The sequence below is a fragment of the Schistocerca piceifrons genome, chromosome 3 (genome assembly GCF_021461385.2).
Source record: "Schistocerca piceifrons isolate TAMUIC-IGC-003096 chromosome 3, iqSchPice1.1, whole genome shotgun sequence".
In the NCBI taxonomy this organism is placed as follows: Eukaryota; Metazoa; Arthropoda; class Insecta; order Orthoptera; family Acrididae; genus Schistocerca; species Schistocerca piceifrons.
This window is the reverse complement of record NC_060140.1, coordinates 323,880,384-323,898,832: the sequence shown is the minus strand read 5'-3', so window position 1 is coordinate 323,898,832 and position 18,449 is coordinate 323,880,384. Positions and strand designations below refer to the sequence as shown.

The 18,449-nt window shown below is 39.7% G+C and overlaps 1 protein-coding gene across 1 annotated transcript in view; it reads right to left on the bottom strand.

Annotated features, from left to right (window-relative positions):
- The window catches only part of LOC124788628, a 495,884-nt gene that overhangs the window by 10,679 nt on the left and 466,756 nt on the right, over positions 1-18,449 (bottom strand). The window contains exon 18 of the mRNA XM_047255898.1: positions 16,799-17,003. Coding sequence (XP_047111854.1) covers positions 16,799-17,003 — 205 coding nt within the window. The remainder of the gene's footprint in view (positions 1-16,798; positions 17,004-18,449) is intronic.

The window sequence follows — 18,449 nt, the reverse complement described above, 5'->3', positions numbered from 1 at the left end:
CCGCAGGGATCTGTGCTGGGCCCCTTTTTGTTCCTGATAATGATAAATGATCTGCCGTCATTTATCAAGTCCACCACTGTGTTGTATGCAGATGATACAACATTTCTTCATGCTAGTGAGGATTTCAATAGCCTTAAAACTTGTGCAGCAAAGACAATTGACCAAGCATCCTATTGGTTCAAGGCAAATGGACTCCTGCTGAATGAAAACAAAACACAGCAGATGGTCTGTAGTCTTAGAGACAAGCTTCTGTCAGATGATCCAAGTTATGTCAAATTTTTGGGGGTATACATTGATGATAAATTATCTTGGGGTCAACATGTACAATATATTAGTGGTAAATTGTCAACAGTTATTTACCTGTTAAGGCGACTTATGGATTGTGTTCCTGAAAAATATGTTAGAACATCCTATTTTTCATTCTTTCAGAGTATAATATCATATGGAATTATTTTGTGGGGGAACTCTAGCTGTGTACATGACATATTAATACTGCAAAAAAAAGCTATTAAGATAATTACTGGTTCTGCATATAAGGCACACTGTAAACCATTGTTCTGTGAACAGAAAATCAAGACTGTTATAAACTTGTACATATACTATGTTCTAATTTATACGAAGAAGAAATTTCCAGAAACAAAAACCAGAGAAAATGTACACAGCCACAATACAAGAAGGAATAGGTGCCTCTATATTCCTTACCACAGGTTGTCAAAGTCACTCAACAGCTACGAAATCATGGGGTACAAATTATTTAATAATCTTCCTCAATCTGTTCAAGAATTACCTGAACAATTATTCAAACAAACAATTCATGACTGGCTAGTCCTCCACCCATTCTATGACATAAGAGAATTTATCAACTGTAATATAATACTATAATGTTAACAAGAAACCTGTTGTTTCTTTCAAACTATTAATTGTATTTTAGTATGTATATGACGTTGTCTATTGCTGTATGGCCGAATGACAATAAAAATTATTATTATTATTATTATTATTGTGTGTGTTTCCAGCCAGACAGGAATTTTTTGCCATTGACTTAAACAAGTGCGCTTTTTAATGCTTGCTAAATAAAATGGCATCCAACTAAGAGAACTATCTTGAAAACAATAGTTTGTTGAGAAGCTGGGTATGATTTATAGCATCAAAACCTTTGATGAGGTCATAAAAGGCACCGAACACATATATTCTATTATTAGGAATCTGTTTACTTTTGTGACCACTTTATTTATTGCGTGGGTTGTGCTGCAGTCTTTAATGATACAGTATTGTTAGCATATAGTAATGCCGTGGGATGAATTATAATTTTCTAACTGATCACTAGGACTGCGATTGTAATGACAACTAATTTTTTTCCCTGAAATTCTGGGTGAATTTTACGTCATTATCCAGGTACTGTAGCATAGGAAAATGTATTTTTACTGTGCATATAAAGCCATATTTAGATCTTTTTTTAGTAAAGGTCATGTCTCAACCAACTTTGGTTATAATAGGTCATATTACAGCCAACTTTTCTCAAAAATGCATATTTTTGTTGTAACTTTAAGGCCACAAGAAGAAAAACATGAAAATGTTGCACACATGATGGTGTTTTGGTGGTATTGTCACAAATAAGCACAACCATTACTACAAAGCTTTATTTATTGGGACTATAGGTGGCAAGCAGTGTAATACATTAGTTGGTTTGATAAGATGTTGCTGCATGGCGTAAAAAAAAAAAGTCTCACAAAGCCAACAAAGGCAGCTTGCAACACAATAAACATTGCACACATGGCCACACTGTTCAGTTTGAATAGAAACTCAGCTTGGTTCAATATTCTGAAAGTAAAGTGCTCTAGTAGTATGAAGCTGCAAGAGTTTGTTCATTCTTTGGTAAGAAGTTCTTAAGTATTGATGGGGAAATATTATTTTTGTAACATTTGTAACAAATGTGAAGTTAAAGTTAGTGCAGAAAAGCACTTTATGTGGAAAAACACTGTAATACCACCAAACACAGTAACTGTGTGAAGAGAAGGCCTGAAGATGATACCAGACAGATACTGTTATTTGAGAAGTCAGGTCCATCTTCAACTGCACAACCATTCTTCAAGGACTCTTACGAGATTATGATGTTTTGCAACATCTCATTGGAGAAGCTGAAGAATCCATGCTCCGGGCAAGTCTTGGAGAAGTATACAACACACCCACTGAGTGGGTTAATGCAGTAATTAGCACAGTGGACTAGCATTTGGCAGGAAGATGGCTCACACCCATGTTTGGTCGTCCTGATTTAGGTTGTCTGTGGTTCCCCTAATTGCAAATGCCAGGATGGTCCCTTCAAAGGGTCTAGCCACTTTCCTTCTCCATCCTTCCCAAATCTGAGCTAATGGCCTCATTGTCAATGGGATGTTAAACACTAATCCCCTCCTCTACAACACACCCAGTTTCAGGTGAATCTATGTGTGCCATGAGGAGGTGCTCAACAAAGTGGTTGGTATTCTAAAAGTTGACAGGCCTAGGTAAATGTTCCTCCTAATGTGTGAAGCTCTCAAAAGAGTAAACAACTTAACAAATGATAATTTCTTTGTTAACTCTATGGAACTATTGTGGCCAGGTGGCTTGAACAGAGACAGTGGTTTGGTGCTAGTGATAGATGGTGCCTCATACATGGCTTAGGTAGCCAAGGGGCTTCAGATTATCTACCCAGTTGCCTTGTACATGCATTACACAGAGATGCAGAAGCCGTCATATGACTGAAAGCTACTGGTGCTCAACAGTGTGACACCCTGGATGTTGTGCAACATCTGCAGAGTGAGTTGGGTTGAGCTTGTGGGGACATAGAACCACTGACTCTATCCCCCGTCCCCAATAGTATCTCTGCCCTACCATAGTAAGAACAACTGTATCTTTGCCAGATCAGTTCTCTGTAGTACACGCTCTATGCTACAAGCATTATGTATAGACTACGAGAATAAAAGTATTCATAGTAAGTGACAGGAGTGTAAGTGATTATTTATCATCATAATTACCATGCCTACTACCTACAAACTCATGGTCATGTGGCTGACAAAGTGAGCAACAAATTGGGAAGTTTTCTACAGTGAAATCTTGGATATTATACAATGTGCAAAATTAGTGAGTCTTTCTGGGAATGCCACAACATTTGAACACAATGAACCAATGCTGGCTTGTAGTGACCTTTCTGTCTTCAAATATGCTCCTGTGACATTCTGTGATGTGGAGAGGAACTTTTCCAGGTATAAAACTATCCTCAAGAACAACTGTAGATCTTTGAAAATGGAAAACCTGAAAATGCTTGTTTTGATCCCATGCAACACTGCAGAAAATAGACTGACAGGTTGTATTTACTAATCTGTATGACTTTAAACAAATGGTGTGCAGGAGTAAAATACTTGGTTTTATTGTTTGGATAGGTTTCATTACTTTCATGGTCTTTTTTTTTTTTTTAGACACATGTAAACATTTCAAAAATAGTCCTAGGTAGTTTCAAACACTACAAAAAGTAATTACTACACTCACAGTTCATTCAGAAGTGAATTTTGTGTTACATGGTATCAAAACCAATCAACAAGAATGTTTTTAAATGAACTTATATAAACTCATATTTTATTTTTAAGGTTATATTTGTATAAGTGCTTGCATATTTTGATGTGTTTTAGGTCAGTGCAATCTGGGCCCAACTGATCATATGCAACCCTCTCAAATATTATTGAGAAACAATGAGATAGGTCTACATCTCCCCATTTCATCTTGTTTTCTCTTTCTAAGAGCTTGTCGGACCTAAACTTTAGTGTATTTTAATCAATCTGGAAAACATTCCTCATCAAAAGAGTGGTTGCTTATGAGGGAGAGTGGATATGAAATACTATGACAGACTAACTTAGTGCTTGTAGTGGGAACCTCAACCAAACCTAATGAGTTTAAATTTTTTAGGAACATTATGATTTTCAGAACATCAGAGCTTGGAACATGGGAAAACTTAAAACCTGAGCAATTTTACTCTGCATAAAAGGATTTGTACTCGATGGTGACCAGTCACCAATATACATGAAGATATCATGGAAGGCTTCATATGTTATACTGGGATCTGCAACAGCTTTACCATTTATTACTAGTTTGGAGAGATATTTTCTCTCTGTTATAATGACATCTTCTTTTCTCATAACAGATCAAACAGTTTTTGATACACAATACACAAATTCACACACATGCAAGTAATTTTTTGTTGACAAACTGGCCTAAAATTCATGCTAATAAATATTTAAAAGCAACAAATTACTTTTATTGTTTGAAGTCTATGTTAATCTCTATTACCGTACTATAAATGTCTATTACAAAGTACTTGGGCCATGATCGTGGTGTAATATCACCACTTGGCCCAAGGTATAATTTTTCTCCCACTTCAATAAATGGTTAACATCACCTAAAATAATAAAGTGGCAGCTTGGTTATTACCCTATGATAAATGTCCATTGTAAATATTAACCATTTAAGATTAATTTTATTTGTGCATCTGTAGCTGGAGTAACATTGAATTAAGAACAGAAAAAGTTACTTTTAGAAGAAAAAAAAGCAATGATACATGTCAAGGAAATTTAAATAATTGTTTCTGTAACTAAGATGTCTTACTCATACCATTGGCGTGAAAAAGACTGAAGTTAGAGAGCAAAGACTAAAGCTGTGAGAATGGGTCAGGGTACATGCCACCTCAAGGTACAACCCTCTTCCATATTCCTTACCTGATGACCATTTGACAGCCACACCCCACTAGATTGAAAATGTTACTGAACACACACACAGCAACAAATTCATAGATGTGGAACAAGTTGGTAATTCACTAATCAGTGTGAGCAACTATACTGAATTTTCTTTATTTAACATACTGAGAATTATTGTTGTGCATTCAGTCTCAAGCACATGCTATTACATTCTCTTTTTTGGTCATATATATTACAAAAAATGTTCTGCAAACAGAAAAATCTGAGTTAAAGTATAAAGATGAAAATATATATAGAATCTTATGCTCTGCATCAAAGTATGCAGTAGTTTGAAACGTACTAGCAAATTGCAGCGTTGTTTGAGAGTTGAGCTTTGAACCTAGCATTTTGTGTGTAATGATCTTACTGACTGAGCTATCCAGGTACTACTCATGGCCAACCATCACCCCAGCTTCATTTTCTTGAGCAATTCTGTCCAACTTACCATACTTCATGGAAGGTCTGCTGTATACTTTATGGCTAACACTCCATCCCATATATGCTAATATGACTACTTGTTGAAGGAAAAGAATTATCTTTGTACTATGTGTATGGATACTTATGTAACTGGACACATGCTACCTTGTAACACTAACAGAAAAAATCAGTCTCAGGACTGAGACGTTAAGAAATTTTGTAGAAGAAGACACTAATAAGACATACTTCTGTTGGTTTTATAAATTATGAAGATATCCACATTATTTAGAAACATGGACAGATTTTTAAGGGCTTTTACTACAATATAGAGAACAACAATTAGAACCCTAAATGAGTATAACCTCAAAGCTCAATCCTGTTCATTGCTACTATCAACCACATTTTTCATCTATTTGGTAAAAATATTTCAGTGATTTATATGAACTAATCTTCCAGATTAACAGACAGTATCCTGCCCAGATAGTCCATAGTCTTGTGTCTTCATCACCCTCTACTATCAACATCTTGATAATGCAAATCACACTTTGCTGTGGCTTTGAGAATCTCCCACCACAATCTGAGATGATGGATATTGTACCCAATACCATACCTCATACCTGCAGCCCCTAGTGTGAAATCCTTTTGTCCACCTAAGCTGTGAGTCTATCCATCAGTCACTCTTGCTTTCTGCTCATGCGTTACTTCACAGTGGATGACCTAAATGAATGACCTACCTCGCACTGGCACTCAAGAACTCTCTTCATCAACTGGCTGCAGGATTTCCATTCCAATCAAAGTTACAGCCATGTGTGAAAGCACCCCATTTTCTACTAGCTATACTATACACTGACGTGACAAAAGTCATGGGATACCTCTTTTTGCTCAATGTACTGCAGCAATTTGACATGGCATGGACTCAACAAGTCATTGGAAGTCCCCTGCAGAAACATTGAGCCATATTGTCTCTACACCACCCATAATTGTGGACGCATTGCTGGTGCAGGATGTTGTGCATGAACTGACCTCTTGATTGTGTCCCATAAATGTTTGATGGGATTCATGATGTGTTATTCTGGTGGCCAAATTATTCATTTGACTTGTCCAGAATGTTCCTCAAACATACCCCGTTGACACGACATTGTTGTTTGGGGATATGAAATCCTTTAATGGCTGGAAATGTTCTCAAAATACATAAACATGATCAGTTCATTTGGACCAGAGGACCCAGGCCATTCGATGTAAACACAGCCAACACCATTACAAACCCTATCAGCTCTTACCAACTGAAATAAGGACACATCTGACCAGGTCATATGGTCACTAGCCCAGGATAGGTGCTGCAGGCAATGTCATACTGTTAGCAAAGGCACTCGCATCAGTCATCTACTGCTATATCCCATTAACGCCAAATTTCATTGCATTGTTGTAACAGGTACATTTTTGATGTATCTCATATTGAGTTCTGTGGTTATTTCAAGCAGTGTTGCTTGTCTGTTAACACTGAAAACGCAGTGCAAGTGCCACTGCTCTCTGTTGTTAAGTGAAAGCTGTCAACCAATCTGTTGCCCATACTGAGAGATAATGCCTGAAATGTGGTGTCCTTGGCACACTCTTGACACTGTGGACCTCAGAATATTGAATTTGCTAACAATTTCCACAATGGGATGTCCCATGTGTCCAGCTGTAACTATCAATCTGCATTTAAAATCTGTTAATTCCTGTTGTGTGACCATAATCACATTGGAAACATTTTCACATGAACCACCTGAGAACAAATGACAACTCTGATAATGCACTGCCCTTTTATACCTTGTGTTCACAATACTACCACCATGTGTATATGTGCATTTGCTATCCCATAATTTTTGTTACATCAGTGTGAGTTCTACACAGCACTATAAGTACACTAGCATCCAAAAATTATGTGTAATTACAAGAAAGAGGACATATTGCCTTATCAGGATGCCAGAAAGGGTAATGAATGAGCTATAGTCAAATCACAAGACATTTAGCATGTAACAGTGCCTGAAATATATTGTTAGAAATGTTGTGATAGCTAAGATACGTATTTGTAGGAAAATAACACAACTGGAACATCTCTTCTACAAAAAAGAAACTGTTCACCTGTTAATAAGGGATATGGTTACCCCTAACAGTTGTGTATGCTCCACATTAAAGTTGCATGATCTCTACAAAGTGGTTCAAGAGCTCTCTTGGCAGTCAATCCCATTCCTCAACAAGTGTGGTGTGGAGGTCTGGAAGTGTCCCTTGTGGAGGGGGACCTCCCTAATGCATCCCAGGCATGTTTTAGAGGATTCAGATGTAGCCAATCCATGTGACGGGTATCTTCACACTCTAGAAATTTGTTCACCAGAGCAGCTCAATGCATGCAGTTGTTATCATCCATAAAGGAGAAGTCTGGAATAACTGCATTTCTCAAAAGACAAACATGTAGTAAGAATACCTCTTCTCTGCACCTCTGAGTATTTACTGTATCGCTCCAATCACCAATGAAAAAACGCAGTTCCATATAACCATTCAACACGATACATTCCCTCCGACCCCCGAACTCCATGATGCCATCAACACCAAACCAGTCCCTTTCCCTGATGTTCCTGGGGTTGTATCAGCTGCCAGGTTCTCACCCTCCAGAATACTGTACAATGACAGTCATTTTGCAAATTAAAGTGGGATTCATTTACGTTAAAGTGAGATTCATTTATGAAAAGCCCATACCTCCATTCATTCATTACCAACTCCATAACACACAGGCCATCTCTGTGCTGGAGTGAGGGGATACACTTGGCTGGACATCTGGCAAAAGCAACCCTACTGTTCAGAGCCTGTGATGCACAATTTGTCAGGAAACAGCAACTCCTGAGGCAGTTGCAAGTTCCAATTGTCTTGCAGGTACACCCCTACTTTGCTGGGCAGTCATGGCCAGATATTTATCCTGCTGTAGGATGGTGATTCCTTGTCAACTTTGTAGTGACCTACAAAAAACATCTCCTGTGTCTCAAAACCATCACCGAAGCCTCAAAATGACACTTCATGGCACATTCAAGGATACTGAGACTTTGGTCTGAGAGTGATGTGGTTGCAGGTAGCCAAGTATTATTCCCTGAGAAACAGGATCCAGATGGTATCTTTGTGGCATTAAATTCTCAACTTCATCAAGAGACTACAGTCCTCTCACTATGAACAGACAAACAAGACTGAGACATGAGTGGTCTCATCCGATATTTGTGTTTACCTTACAATATGAAGCCTCCCAGCCCCATCATGCACCAGAACCAGCTACTCTGAACTGTATGAGTGAAGAACTGGCCTAAACTTTCATCAAGTCCTTTACACTCCATTGACTTAATTCTTTACCCTCGTGTAATGTTTCAGTTCCGCCCCCTATCCAATATTTTGCTGGCTATGTTCCATTCTTTTTCTCTTTTGCACAGTTTTGTTGTTAATTCTGTTACTGAATGGTTATTTCCACTGCCATTGAAAGTTGTGTCTTTGTTTCTCCCACTGTGTACATTGCCCTTCACATCTTACTACCAATTTCTTGTAAGATGCCTCTACTCTTTCCCCACTATCTTTCTCACCTTGTGGCTCTATGCTTCACACACAGTTCCTCGCTGTAGGTAAGTGATTGCCAGCTCACATTTTTGTATGTTGTTTACATCCCAAAATTTTCATTATCATTGTCTTATCTACCACAAATTCTTTTTATACATGCTAGTAATATTTGTGTTGCCTGATGACTAAATTAAGAACTACGTTTCTGAATTTACGGGAAATATCAGAAAATTTTCTTAATGACTTGCAAGTAACCAGACACATATTATTACATCATGAAATAATTAGTCATTTACATGACTTCCTTGTTAGTGCTACATTAAAATGCCCAGTTTTCTATTTTACATAGTGCATTTCCACAGAACAGTGGAAAATGGATTTGAAACCATTGCTTTTTTTTTCACAATGGGGATCTTGAGTGTGATTCTCCTTGAGCTGAAATTTTACTTCCAGGAAAGAGAGACACAAGTATCACATAATGCTGTTGTGACTCACTGATCTTCTAAAGTGCCACTGCGCAGTTACGCACGTCCTCTACATGCGGCGCTGTCTGCCAGCTATGCAGCAGCAGCGCCACATAAGCGGCCAGCCAGCCAGCGGCTGCTAGACTCGGTCTCAGTTATGAATTGACTGTTAGAGTGTACACACAGCTTACTCTGTTTACTTGATCTGTGAATTTCATGTATTGCGTCTTCCTTGAAATATATTTGTTCAACTTGAAATTATAACAATTGGCGACGAGGTAGTGATTTTTCTTTTACATCGTTGACCTACATGTTTCCATGACTACTTTAGAGCAACTATTGCAAGGTCTCATAGAACAGCAAACGCTTCTCACAAATGTGATTCGTGATTTCGTCACGGCATCAAATGCAGGGCATCTCTCGTCGTTGTCTCTACCTCCTTTTCCTCCTTACGGCAAGACGGTGGAAGACTGGTCTGATTATGAAAAACGTCTTCGACAGCACTTCTTGGCATTTCATGTCACGGACGAACAAACATGTAAGTCTCTGTTCCTTTCATGGATTTCACCTCAAATGTATTGGTTGTTGTCGCAATTGGCTCCTTTGAAAGATCCTGCGTCTTTGTCCTTTGCTGAAATGTGCTCACTTCTGTCCGTCTATTTTCAAAAGCAAACGCATGTGGTGGCCTCTCGTGTTGCCTTTTATCGTTGTCAAAAACAACTGAATCAATCCTATCACACTTTGGCTGCCGAACTTCACGGCCTCAGTAGAAAGTGTCAATTTGTTACTGAAGTTCACAAAGAATCCTACGCCGATTCCATGGTACGGGATGCTATTATGTGATCGGCACCCGACAAAGAAGTTAGGCAACATGCCCTTTAGTTGGAAAATCCGACTCTAGATGAAGTCCTATCCATCGCTCAGTCATTTGAAATTTCTCGCACCGCTGGAGCACAAATAGAGGGATGGGGTGACGTTGGGGAAATACAACCTCTGTGCGATGTTGACGAAGTGTGTGGCGTGTCCCTGCCGGCCGACGTTGCCGCAGTATGCTTCCAAGCGCAGCCTCGGCCTAACCGTAAACAAAACCTCTAAGAAACTGCAGCAAAACCCACGGCAACTTCCTTCATGTCCGCGGTGTTTTACGAAACATTCACGAGAAGATTGTACACAACGTTGGGCCGTGTGTCGCAAATGCAAAAAAAAAAGGGTCATGTGTCATCTGTTTGCAAAACCGACCGCATACATGATGTTCATGAACATGACGCTGATTCTGATTCTGTGTTGTCTGTCAATTGTACCTCTTTCCTTTCAGGGAAGTTATTCCTCACTGTCCAAATACTTGGTCGAGATGTTCGCATACAGGTGGATACTGGTTCTGCTGCCACTATCATTAATTCTTAGACGTATCTTCAGATGGGTTCTCCAATCCCGTCACCTGTCACTAGGCAATTACGGACTTAAAATAAACAGAACATTTCTCTCTTGGGACAATTTGATGCTGAAGTATCTTACAAATCTGTTGTTCGCACTGTTTCCATATTTGTGGTCGACCATAGTAACACGGAGAATCTTTTTGGATTCGAAGCCTTTCGCTTTTTTGGGTTCTCCATACATGCCTCTGTCAATATTGTCTCTGATGCCATTCCTTATGGTTAATTGGATCCCTTGTCAACAACATCCCTTTTTTCTCCTGGGTTAGCCTGTGCAAACGACTTTGAAGCTCATATCAGGCTCAAACCCACTGCTCAGCCTAAGTTTTGTCGGTCTCACCCATTCCTGTGGCCCTTCCTGATCAGGTCAAACGGGAGCTGGATCGTCTCACTGCTTCAGGGGTCTTGCTTCCTGTCACTTCCAGTGAGTGGTCCTCTCCTGTCATTGTCGTTGCTAAGCCAAATGGTGATACTCGTCTCTGTGGTGATTTCAAAGCCACTGTAAATGCTCAATGCCTTATTGACACTTACTCAATGCCTCGACCTGAAGAATTGTTCACTAAACTTGCTGGAGGCCAGTATTTTTCTAAATTTGACCTGTCAGCAGCTTATCATCAACTTCCTCTCGACACTGCTTCCTGGCAGTTTCTTGTCCTTAACACGCCTTTCGGCCTCTATCAATACCAACAATTGCCATTCGGGGTTGCCAGCACCCCCTCCTCTCTTACAGCGATCCTTGGAACAATAATTGCTCACTGTCCCTGGGTGTATAAACTACCAGGACGACATTGTTGTCACTGGCTCCACCAATGATGAACATCTTCAAAATCTCTGCACACTTTTTCATGTCTTACAGACTGCTGGTCTTAAGTGTAATCTTCAGAAATCAAAATTTTCTCAGGCATCTGTCACATACTTGGGGTTTCAACTCTCTTGAGATGGTATTCGTCTGCTCCAGCAAACTGTCACTGTGATTGATGCCCTTCCTCGCCCTACATCTGTTAAGGAACTGCAAGCCTTCTTGGGGAAAATAGCATACTATCGCAACTTTTTACCGTCTGCTGCTTTGGTGGCTCAGCCGTTGCATCGCCTGTTGCATAAAAACGTGCCTTTTCACTGGTCCGCGTCATGTAATGGGGCTTTCCAGAAATTGAAGACTATGCTGAAACAGGCGCCGTGCCTGGCTACTTATTGACCTGACCAACATCTTGTTCTTGCCATGGACGCCTCTCAATATGCTCCATACGGGGTTGGTGCAGTCCTTGCGCACCGTTTTACTGATGGTTCTGAACAACCCATTGCTTATGCCTCCAAAATGCTCACGGATGCCCAACAAAAGTATTCTCAAATTGAAAAAGTAGCTTTGGCCATTATTTATGCTTTTCATACGTTTGGTGTTTTTCTCTATAGATCCAAATTTCATCTTGTTTTGGATCACAAACCACTTGTTTCCTTGTTTCATCCATCAACGACAAGGTTCCACACCGCCTCCAGCGTTGCGCTCTTTACTTGTCTCATTTCAGTTATGAGATTCGTTTCTGGCTGACGGCTCAACATGCAAATGCTGATGCACTGTCTTGCCTTCCCATAGGTCCTGATCTGGCATTCGATAGGGACAAACTTTTGTGTTTCCACCTGGATGTTGCCGAGCAGCGGGTTGTGGACAGGTTGCCCATCACTGGGGACCGGCTGACGGCTGCTAGGGGTTCTGACCCTACCCTCTCCCGGGTTTTACGCTATATTCATAAGGGTTGGCCAGATTGTCCATCCGCTAAGACTTCTGATCCCTTGCAGAACTACTACACTTTGTGTTACCGCCTCACGGCTAGGGATGGTGTTATCCTCCTTTCCACCGAAAATGCTTCGCCATGTGTTGTGGTACCTGCGTCTTTGCATGCTTCGGTCTTGTGCCTCCTTCACCGAGGGTACTGGGGTGTCTCTCGCACAAAATCTCTGCTGCACTGTCATGTGTGCTGGCCCAGCATCAACTCTGAAATCGCACACATGGTCGCTGCCTGTGGCCCTTGTGCGTCACAGGCTGCCACCCCAAAGTCATCTTTGTCAGTGTGGCCTTCGCCTGAGAAGCCCTGGGAGTGTATTCATGTTGACTTCGCGGGACCTTTTTTAGGTACTTATTGGCTTCTCGTTATTGACGCCTACTCTAACTTTCCTTTCATTGTCCGTTGCACGTCACCTACCAACACGGCAACCACCAATGCTCTAGCTTGCATTTTCTCTTTGGAAGGCCTTCCTTCTACTCTTGTTACTGATAATGGTCCGCAATTTGACTCTTCTGATTTTGCGGATTTTTGTGCCCGTCACGGCGTTATGCATGTCACGGCCCCTCCATTCCATCCACAGTCAAACGGTGAGGCTGAATGACTGGTCTGCACATTTAAGGCTCAGACGAGGAAACTCCTGACTTCTTCTGCTGCTGATGATGCGCTTCTCCAATTTCTGGCTTCTTACTGTTTCACCCCCATCGGCAACCACAGCCTGGCTGAGCTCTTACATCGCTGACAGCCCTGCGCGCTACTTCATCTTCTGAGGCCTTCCACCTCACGGCCGCAGGTGCCTTCGCTTGGCCAGTTCACCGACGACGACCTTTTATGGGTATGGGGATATGGCAGGCGGCCAAAATGGAGTCCTGGCCGCATCTTACGAGACCGTGGCCAATGCCTGTATGAAATCCAGATGGACACGGGTGTTGCAGTGCATCATTTGGACCAGCTTTGGCCTCGTGTGCCAGCAACGCCTGTTCCTGATGCCGTACACCACCTTCAGCTCTACCTGATGCTCGGGATACTGGAGTCTCTCATTACTCACAACGCAGTCCTCTCACCATCATATTGGTGCCATCAGAAGAACTGATGCCACCAGATGTGCCCATGTCTCCTGTTATTACAATCGGACTTGCCGCAATGGGCAGATTGGTGCACGGGGCCCCAGCAGATTTGACCCCCATGTCTCCTGTCATCTTGACCCGTTATCATCGGGGACACTTTCCGTCTATACGGGAAGCCTCCTCCTCGAGACTTTACGGCCAGTCAAACAACACCTTCTGGATGTTAGCAATCCACAGGCCACCTCCATCAAGACCTGTGCAAAAACTTCAAAGGGAGGAAAAGTGTTGTGACTTGCCGATCTTTTAAAGTGCCGCTGCACAGTTACACGTGTCCTCTACATGTGGCGATGTCTGCCAGCCATGCAGCAGCAGCACCACATAAGCGGCCAGCCAGCCAGTGGGCGCTAGACTCGGACTCAGTTATGAATTGGCAGTTAAAGTGTACACACGTCTTACTCTGTTTACTTGATCTGTGACTTTCCTGTATTGCGTCTTCCTTGAAATATATTTGTTCAACTTGAAGTTATAACAAATGCTATGTATGGGAAATAGAAGAAATGATCCAAATCATATAAATTTAGCTTCTTTTGATTCTTTTATGAACTAAATCCAGTCAGATACATTGTAGCTAAATAGAGTAATCCTCAGCTAACTGGTATGATGTAGACCTTACAAATATTTAAATTGTTTGTCAAGACTGTATAAATGTTCTGTAAAAATGATAGACATCTGCATCCATATCTATATTTTCAAGATGCCTTCAATATTTTCTGCCCCAGGGCTTCATATTGGCTTCAATTTGTTTGATTTCCCGGTATGGTCATTTCATAAACTGTCTGTGTGTGCGTGTGTGCGCGTGTGTGTGTGTGTGCGTGCGTGTGTGTGTGTGTGTGTGTGTGTGTGTGTGTGTGTGTGTTTTCTTCTCTATCTCCTTTATTAATCCAGTCTGGTGCAAACCGCTTTTTTAGTGAAGTTTTCTTAGAAGACTTCCAATGCCTCTCAGTGTAACTTCTTTTTTCCTTGAACTTGTTTTTTGTTGTCATTCCACTGTAAATCACATCACATACACAGCTTTTTTTATGATGGCTGTTGTCTTCTACTTCTCAACTTTCACAGTTTCCGATTTGTCCAGTGTTCTTCCTGAAGGCCCCTGGAATGCATCGCATCTTTAACATCTTGCATCCATCTTCTAGGTGGTCTACAATGCTTTCTTCACATAGCTGGTGTCCATTCATGTATTCTTTTTGGCCATAGATTCTCAGACATTTGTTGGAGGTGGCCATACCAAGTCAATATTTTGCTATCTATGGCATCAAGAATAGTGTCTTTTTCTCCTATAATTTCTTGTATCCCATAATTTATGATGTTTTCTAATTCAGTGAAGGGACAATTTCTTTACAAAAAACCAATTCAAGGGACTTCAATTTATTTTTCTCCGTTTTGGCTAGCTCCCATATTTCAGCGCCATATGTGGTGATGTTCTATCTGACTGAGTTGTACAGTGAGACCATTATTCTCATCATAATTTTGTCATTCCAAAGCAAGGAATTAAGCTGCCAGTCACTCCTTTTTGTGATGTGAGCCGAATTCTGAGCCATGCTTGACTCTTAACATCTGACACTTTCAGTTCAGTACTCCGTCTGATGACAATATGTTGGTTGTGTCCATTTATATTTGTAGATATCTTTGCTTGAAATCCATCCATTAGAAACTTTTAGTTTCTGTTGTTGACATATAAATGAATTAATCATTTGCAATTATTATTGAAAATAGATTCACCACTGTATCAAATTGTGAGGGACATTTATTTTGGAACCTTTTCTGCCATTTAGGTCACCAGTTATGAACACCTCTTTTCCAACATTTTCCAAAGTTGTTGTCATATTAAAATAGAAATTTTCCTCCTCAGCAGCTGCAGCATCCTGCATTGGGAGAAGTGCTGCTGTGGTTACCATAAAAATGATGTCTTATATTGATATCCACTTGCAAACGTCTGTGACTGGTTTGGTCCCTGGATTTTATACATTTTTGTACTTCTTTTTAACTACTAGGGATACTCCTCCTTGGTCTTGTTCTTCTTTTGGTATACCACTTTAGGTATGCATATACCAATATCTTTCCCCTGTTTGTTTTCCTTATTCTTAGTCTCTGGGAGAGTTTTTATGTGCATGTCATACCAATCTAATTCTTGAAATACTTCTCTTTTAGATGATATTCCTGGAGTATTCCACATTTCTAATCATAGAACACATTTCTTTGCCAGTTTTTGTTTACATTTTTAACAGTACATTTCTGAGTTGTTGAGAAATTGTGCATTTTGTGGTTTTCTAAAAGTGATGGGCTGCACACGCATTACCTCAACTCCCAACCTGGAGGACTAGAAGATTTTTTGTAGGGATGCTATTTCCTTAGACTGGTTGTATTTCTAGACTTCAGACACAAATCTTCCCTTTTGAAGGTTGCCATATCTGCCAGCTCCACTGTAATGAAGTCCTTTCTCTCCACCTTTGCTGCCATTGTGGTCTTTGTCTGTATCCCTGGACAAGGCAACTGCACTGTAGCCCACAATACTGGGTCCTCAGCAGGATGTTTTATGGCTTTTATTGTTTTCAGGAATTGATCACTGATTGTTTGGTTGGATAACAATGGAATACATTACATCTGTTAATTTTAAGTGTGAATTGCCATTGCCTGCATCAGCCATCTATTTTTGGGAGGTATCTGTACATTTTGCTACAATTTTCTGGCAACACAACTTTTCTTCTTTCAAAAACACATTTTATTAACAGCTTCGCGGAGCTTCTCATCTTATCCATTAGGTCATTCACTATATGTCATGAACAGCAACAGTCCTGTAATACTCATTTCACTTACCCCAGTTTCTTTTAAATCCCACAATTCTGCCCTGTGGAGAATGATAGCTCTGGCAAACTAAGAACAAAAAATTCCTAGGACATGGAAAAGGCAATGATTTGACATGAAAAAGGCAATGATTTGACTACTGATGGTGTTTGTCAATGAATGCCTTGACTTGTTACGTGTCCCTTAAGGTTCTTATGTATGATAGGTTTGGTGGAACATAGACATTGATAACAATGTAATTATATTAGTAACTGAGTAGGTACTAGAGAAGAAACAATAGCTATTAAATATAACTGAGAATCTAATAGCTTCTTTCAGATTTCATACTTATTTTATTGTATTAATTTTACTCTTTATAAGTAAAAGTAATGTGTAGTAGTGTAGTGATAGTTGCTTGCTGATGCAGTTTACTTTATAGGAAGATATAATAATGTTCAGTAGTACCATTTGCAGCAAGATGAAGGACCCACTTATCAATGTCATGAATATTGTCAGGAATATTAGCCTGGATTGCAACATCTCGTGCTGTGCGATACAATTCATCCCTATAGCCAGCATTCAAACCAGTCTCCTGCAGGAGCTGGAATAATCCATTACGTCCATGTGCTCTTGCTGCAGCAAAATGGAGCATGCTCTGGCCATGTTCATCCTGAAAAAGGGAAAGACATCAATTGTTGAGGTTTTGTGCAAGTCATTATCTCTGAGCAGATAAACATTTAAAATTATCTGATTTCATTTGTACATAACTACCAGTAATTACATTTTATAGTCTTAATTGGAAAGTATTAATTCAAGCTAACCTCAATATGTTAATCAAGATAATTAAAACACACTCACCAAAATGTTGAAAATGATAAAAGAAACAGCAATATTAATAAATAAACAGGTATTTTAAGAGCTTGTGAAAGAAAACATTCATAATTCAGAAACTGAATACATATGAAAGAAAGAAAAGAGTAGTACTGGAGATACTAGAGATGGTAAGGAAATATACAAGACGAGAAGAGGTAATGATAGAGAAAAGATGTCCATAAAAGTTCAATTAATGCAGCACAGAAAACATGTGGACTTCATGTAATACACCAGGTTCTTTTTTGCTAGCAAAATACAAATTCTTGCAGGCTGTGAATTGCACAATATTGCTGCTGTTTATTGATATAAATTGTCATAAAACATTATAAAGACTACAACTTATAAAATACATTACAAATTTAAGACAAAGTTACAAAATAGTAATATTTCATGCAATATGAAGCTTCCTGAAATAATAAATTTCTGAAATAAAGCTAAAAAACAACACATTATACTCAATAGACCCCACATTTAAAAGGCTTGAACACCCCAGTCCCGAACATTTATATGCTCTCATTCTTCAGTAGCCTATCCATTCCTGGAATGTGCAAAACGCACATTAAAGAGCTGTTGATCTTCTACTAATCTCCCCTTCTCACCAGTGATGGCAACACTCCAGTAATTATTTGGGCTAGTATGATCTTTCCCAAATTTCAGTACAAGAATCATCATTGATTCCCTACACATTTTGTACTACTGTCCATGAGATCAGATTTTTGTTAAAACAGTTGTTAAGTATAGCTGTTTTTCTTTGTTTATATCTTTCAGACATTGGAGGTTGTGGTTGATATTCTCTTTCTTTCATTCTATTTTTTCATTACCTTCCTTTTTGTCAACGTCTAACTTTCAGAATGAAGCGATATATTGTTGGAACTGTGAATAAACAAAATAAAATGGTATCAAATGCAAAGTGTACAAAACATAGTCATAGAAGCCCAACCATCAGTTATGATAAAGAAAACATGTTTTTGACAAATGAAAATCAGTTTTCACTTAATTTTATTTGGTGGAATTGCATTAAGTGAAGTGCTAACAACATGTTGGTACAATTTTAGAAACAAGTGCCGTGAAACCAGCACTACTAAACCATGCTTATCTGCACCTTCCTTTTCATGTGGCTACAACCCCTGATATTTTCCAATGATTTTTAGAGCAGTTGACTATGCTTGTCCTAGGTTGCATTAATTATCTGGATGATATTGTTGTCATGGACTCCTTCATGGCGGATCACTTGAAAAATTTG